A 6,272-nucleotide genomic window follows, 5' to 3' on the forward strand; every position below is an offset into this window, starting at 1 on the left:
AGAATTTGCACATCTAACATTGAGATAACATTTTTGAGGACTTCTGTCCAGTGTGCTGCTCTGATGCAACACTGGTAGCTCAACATTGTATTTTCATTCACATTTTTATAATCCTTGTTTCTGGTTTCAAATGGATTAACGGTCAGATTTGTGTTTCACAAGATTAAAATTGTGTCTTTTTGTCTGAGGAAAAGCCAGCCCTGCGTCCATATAAGACTGTATAAACATTCATACGGACAGAGACAAACGAGGTCCATTTTCTCTTTTAATCATAAATCATTGGTTTACAAAACTGAAGATCATGTGACAATGATTAGGTTGACATTGTTACCTCTTCATTGGAAAACTGAGACCAAAATAGAAGCTCTCGCTGGATCACTGAACAGATACTTGACACATATGTTTGAGTGTATGTGTGCATTTTTGTGTGTGTGTGTGTGTGTGTGTGTGTAGATGGGGTTTATATTTGTGTCAATATGCGCGTCTAGTCCACATCCAGTTCAGGACAGAGCCGCTGTTTCTGTAGTGTTGCAGAAAACCATCTGTGGCCACGGTGAGTTTCCATGCGTCATTCCTATGACGATTCATAAAACGGTTGTCACGGCTACTTGGCTTATTCATCCATCTTTCTGTCTCACTTTTCCCATGGCTGATCAGTGTCTTTGCCACGGCTGTTCACTTCTTTTGTTCTGCTCTCTGGGCATTTCCTGGTGTGGTTTTCATGGGGATCTGGTGTTCAGCACCCGCACAGTCTTACGGCCGTAGTGCCAATAACTGTAGCCTGAAGCTGCTGTGGTCACCGCTGTAACATACCTGCAATATAACGCAAAAACACATGTTTGCACAACCTGTTGGCATTATCATTTTTTTTGTTTTTTAATTATTTAACCAATTCTACAAAATATTTAAAATCCATCAGTTCAATGTAAATGTAATCAACAAATTAAGCCACTGAATTTGAAACAACACAAGGAATGTGTGCACTAATGAAAATGATGAGCTCTCATCCAATTTCACATTCTCCCAGTACGTATGCATTATATATAATATCATATCTATATATATATATATATAATATCAACATTTACAATATGAAGTAATGCGAATGGTAGAGATAAGCCGGTTCACTTAATTGTTTACTGATTTATGATCTGTTCATTTATTTGATTGTTCGTTGACTTACTCATCAGAAATTACATGAAAAAATGCAGGTTCATGTGACAGACTGACATTTGTGTCATGAGTCGGTCTACCCTAACACACTCAGTTGTGTTGATTAAAATGAGTCAATGCACTTGACTCGATCATTGCAGGGGGAAAAATAAAGCATTTATTTGCTAGATACTGATGAATAGTGTTCATTTGATAACCTATTTGCACATACATCAACACTTCCCTTCACAAAACTAAAAAGGAAGGACATAATGGATACAGTCAAATGGATGAGAGCTGTGTGTATTTACATGTAATATAGATAATGTAAGCAGTTTACCATAAGCATTGCAGAGGCACGCTGTCGGTGTACTGGAAGACTGGAGCAGCCAGAGAAGCTGCAACCAGGAAGAGCTGGATGGCTGTGTTCACCTGACAACAACATTAAACACAAAGACAGATTAAAACTTTGCGTAAAAAAGGGCAGAACAACTTGTTAGATGATTCTCAGATAATTGAAGTTTGGATCGTTATTTTTGGTGAAAGACGTTATGCCTGGAAGAACACGAAGAACAGAAAGACAGTTTCTCGCAGATGAAAAACCTGCTCATGCGAGCCACCTTTTTCTTCAAGAATGTTTAAAACGCAGGCAAATGATTTTGCAGCATCTGTGGTTGAGGAGTATTTTGGCAGTGCATTTTAATGTGCTTGGTTTTGTACATTATATTTACACATTCATGCGACAGAGTTAAGCATCGCAAGCATGCTCAGACTCCGTACGTTTAGCTATTTATATTGTAACTTATACAGGATCTCCTTCATTGTCAGAACATTTGATATATTAACTGCTGTCATGATGACATGCTGATTTAGACCTATTCGTTGTCCACTTGTCCGTCACTTTGACAGAGGCCGTAATAATGTGTCATTACCCGTCATGATTTAATTTTTTAATAATGAGACATAAGCTATGACTATCAGTCTCTCAACAAAGAATGAAATCACATCTCTTGTTCAATTCCATGTCTGTGTCGGAATTAAACTGAACACGTTTTAATAAATGACCGCCTTACAAACCCCCACAGCACTTGCCACTGTGGAGTAATGGTGAAGTTAGCGTGTGCTAGCAGCGATGCAGAAAAAGTAGTACAGGGAAGAGTGGGTGGGAGGTTTATGTGTCTCACCTTACTGAAGAGTGTGGGCTTAAGCTGTGCAGTGGTGTAGCAGGGGTTAAAAAACTTACTGAGGGTCACCTGGTGGAAAACAAAAAAAAAAGAGAGGGAGGGATTTTAAAGTAAGCTAATTGAAGTCAATGTAAAGCAGATTTCATTCAAATAGTTTTCTTCTTTAGTCTCACCGGTAGAGGGACAGTCTTGTACCTGACCCAGAACACAGCAGCTATCAAACCGATGTCTCTGGATATCACCAGACCAGTCAGTAGAGCTGAAACAGAATAATAAATGATCTTGTAACTAACAACTTTGTGATCTCATTACTAGAAATGTCACAACAATATACATATATATATATATATAAAGACTAGTAATACAAATTAAGATATTTATTGGCTCTTTCATTGTTAAGAAGGAAGCACAAACCACAGAAGCACAAAAAAGTCCAGTACCTGGGATCAGCTCAGCATAGGTGAGGCTCAGATACAAAAAACTGATGAGAATCTTATCAGCCAATGGATCGAGAGCGCTGCCCAACGCAGACTTTTGAGTGGGCCACGTTCTGGCGATGTAACCATCCAACTGAGTAGGAGAGACAGAAGTTAGAAAGGGAGGAAGACGTTTAGTAAATAATTGTCAAAAAGGTCAACCGAAGAAAAAAAACATCTCCCTAAAAGTTTTTGTCTTTCATTATGGCTGGTTGAAAAACAACATTTGGTGCTTTTACACTTTCACAAAACTCCTGAAAACTTTCTAAATTGTTCAGGGTTCGCTGCATGTGTGCAAGCTAACAGCTGAATTTTTCCTGCAAGCCCCATTTTTTTTTTTGGCTTAAAGTTCAGGGTGAGCTGATGTAAGAACACATTCAGGAATATTTACAGGGACAGAGTGGGAGGGGAAGATGAGGTTGATATCCTGTGACACGCACAGGACAATGGACTGCATGCATGCAATCAATATGATCTCATGTTCATCATGTTTCCTGTTCGCCAGTATGTTCTTCTCAGCTCTTTTGTTGATATTGTGAACGCGCAGAACTGCATGCAGCATTGATATAAAGGCTAAAATTCTCGTTAAAGTGACATTGCTTCATCTGAGACCCCCTCCCCTCCCCTCCAACAAGGATAGTCTCTCACTGTGAGGGACATGTGTGAACAGGCATATTTTAAAGTACATATTTTAAAAATGGCTTTTAAAAAAAAAACTAATTTCCAAACAGAAATTTGAGCTTGTATTGAAAAACAAAACGTTGTCTGGTCCATCCATTCAGAGGTAACTCAGTTTCAGTTTCAAAGGGGACAGACAAAGTAAGCAATTAGGCCTTTTAGTGCAACCATAACTGTCCTTTTGTTGTTCTGTGTGGATGGAGTTTTGTCCAGTATTAAAATGTACACATAATTTCCATTTAGTGCTAATGGGAGATGAATATAATACAATAATTACATAATGATTATTGTTTTTCTAAGTTCATTTGTTCGCAAACGAATTTCCCAAATTGTTAGCCAAAACTTATTCACTCTTTATGAAATGTGCATTGTTCAAGTGATGAAATTGGACAAAACTCAACACTACAGTGTTTCAGTCTGTGTGCAGGTCAGCAGCTCTACATGAAAAAGTGTCTCAGTAAAAGTGTGCATTACCAGGTCTGTCGCTCCAGCCAGTATAAAGAGAGCAAGGCTCAGGTGAAAGTGCTGCTCGATGATCAGGTGACCCAAGAATGGAGCCAGCACAATCCGACACACACACAGAAAGTTGGGGATTGTCCACGGGTTCTCATACTGCAAACAAAAGGTCAGATATAAGCATTACTACAAAGTCAAGAAATCAGCCCTATATATTGAAATAATGCTGGGACATCCTGGTACAAAATAATAACTGTGTTATTATGCTTTTCAACAGTGGTTCTTATAGTGATATGTTTCTGAATATGACAACACACAGTCCCCTCACCTCTGCAAATAATGTAGATTGGAGCGTCATAAAATTGTAAATCTGAGAACCATTATGGAAAAATAAGAATAAAACAGTAGCCTGTAATTATTTTTTAAAGCCTGCTATTGTTGCTGGATATTTGAGGCCAATAATAATAACAATATTTATGCATTTTGAATTTTAAATGTAGGTTTTTAGATGTTTACTGTACAGTAAAGTATGGTATGGTCTTTATACTTGCTCTTTTGTAATATTAAAAAACAAAGAGTAAGGTCTTTTACCTGCTTTTTGTAAAGTGTCTCGAGATAACACTTGTTATGAGTTGACAATATACAAATAAAGATTGACTGATAACGTTACAGCAAAGAACTAAATGTGTCTGCTCTGTTAAACAAACCATGTTAAAGTGAAAATTGTATATTTTAAAAATCTATTTTGTACTTAAATGTATTGTCATTTTAAATGGACTAATATTGAGTTTGTCCATCTATCTAGCTCTCCATTAACCCTCATTTTTGTCCATTTGAGCAAATGTTTCCTCTTTATCTGGCCATCATTTTGGCTGTGTTAGTGCATATAGCACACATTTTTGTAAGAAAGTCTCTCTCGACACATTTTGGAATGCAATTTTTTTTTTTTTTTAATAGATCAATAAAACACTGAAACATTTTGACTACCCTCTTAAGTCAAGACAAAAATGTCCACTTCCAAAAAACTGCTATAAAAATAGAACAAATTGATATTTTTTTCTACTTTTTTCTGCATACATCTCTTAAACAACTTCAGCCCGGCTCAAAACTACAAAACATTCAATCATTTTTAGAAATTAAACCCTTTAAATGCCAGTTTGATTACTTTATGTCACTGTTGTTAGTTATGAAAAAAAAACAAAAAAACAGAAAAATTATTTATTTTCCAGATAACAAATATTTTGGTGGCTGGGGGATTTTTTATTTTTTTTTAATCAGTCTTTGATATGTCAAAGATTATCCAAAATACTGACTTTATTGCATTGTTAGTTTTTGTGTAGCATCAGATTTAAAATGTAGTCCCCTGTCTGGACATTGGAGGAGAAAAATGTCCATTTCCCAAAACTTCTGTAAAAAATAGAACAAATTTTTTTTGCATAACTCTCTTTAACAAGTCCAGCTCTGCTCAAAACTATAAAATAAAGTTACAGCTCAGAGACAGTTTTAACATGATGCAGATGAAGATTACTTTACCAGTTCTTTAAACTTGAACAATCCGTGACCAGGTACCGGGTTGGCTTCATTTCGGTCCGCCGCCGCCGGTGAAGTATCCGGAGTCTCCTCGCTCTTTCTGCTGCACAGCCATCGAGCTTTAGGTGAGAGGAGGGACCGGACGCTGACCTCTGACCTCTCATGACCTCCTGTCCCTTGTGCTTGCCACGGTGTCACTTTCACCTGCTGTAGGATCCCACTCCAGCACGCGAACCTGCTGTCCGTCCCTTTGAGTCTGAGAAGCCACAATCCACTAGCCGGGGACTGTTTCACCTTTGCGCACTCCGTGACAGGTGTGTGTCTGTGCCGCCATGACGCAGGCTCGAGCCAGCAAACACCCGCACCGCGCGCGGACGTCAGACCGCGACCTGCCACGTTGCGGCGCAACGGCGCGGACATCCTCGGTAAACACATCATCATTGTTCAAGAGCCCTCTGTTACCGACCTGCTGGCCTCGAGCTGTCCCTCCACGTTTTCATGATGAAGTTTTAGATATTGACGACCAGAGCCGACCGAAGCTCAGCTCAGCAAGCAGGCTGCCATGTTGCCGTAAAGTGCTACCGTAAATGATGTCGTAAAACCCCCCCATGACATTCCGTTGACAGGAGTTTTGTTTTGAAACAACACTATGTTGTGGTTCAGTCACAAAGTCAGGGAATCGTAGTCTCTTAAATAGTTTTGATACAAAACCATAATCAACGAAACCAATTTTTTTAATTAAAAACAGTATTATTGTTATTATTATATATTATATTATTATTATTATTGTTTGTTA

The 6,272-nt window shown here is 38.3% G+C and overlaps 1 protein-coding gene across 1 annotated transcript; it reads right to left on the reverse strand.

Annotated features, from left to right (window-relative positions):
* Window positions 1–252: 252 nt before the first annotated feature.
* crls1 (cardiolipin synthase 1) lies at window positions 253–6,066 on the reverse strand. The gene is made up of 7 exons (XM_061040287.1): window positions 5,480–6,066; window positions 3,965–4,102; window positions 2,777–2,906; window positions 2,510–2,595; window positions 2,337–2,405; window positions 1,493–1,584; window positions 253–813 (listed from the first exon to the last, which is right to left on the reverse strand). Exons 1-7 carry the CDS (start codon window positions 5,915–5,917, stop codon window positions 720–722), a joined length of 1,047 nt encoding a protein of 348 aa, XP_060896270.1. The 5' UTR covers window positions 5,918–6,066; the 3' UTR covers window positions 253–719.
* Window positions 6,067–6,272: the final 206 nt, after the last annotated feature.

The sequence above is a fragment of the Labrus mixtus genome, chromosome 6, assembly GCF_963584025.1.
Source record: "Labrus mixtus chromosome 6, fLabMix1.1, whole genome shotgun sequence".
Taxonomy (NCBI): domain Eukaryota; kingdom Metazoa; phylum Chordata; class Actinopteri; order Labriformes; family Labridae; genus Labrus; species Labrus mixtus.

Excerpts from the sequence above, each read along its gene's own strand:
- crls1 (XM_061040287.1), bottom strand. The coding sequence starts at position 5,917 with ATGATGATGTGTTTACCGAGGATGTCCGCGCCGTTGCGCCGCAACGTG. Across the intron at positions 2,596-2,776 it reads CTATGCTGAGCTGATCCCAG|CTCTACTGACTGGTCTGGTG; the intron begins GTACTGGACTTT and ends ATTCTGTTTCAG. Across the intron at positions 1,585-2,336 it reads AGCCCACACTCTTCAGTAAG|GTGAACACAGCCATCCAGCT; the intron begins GTGAGACACATA and ends TGTTGTTGTCAG.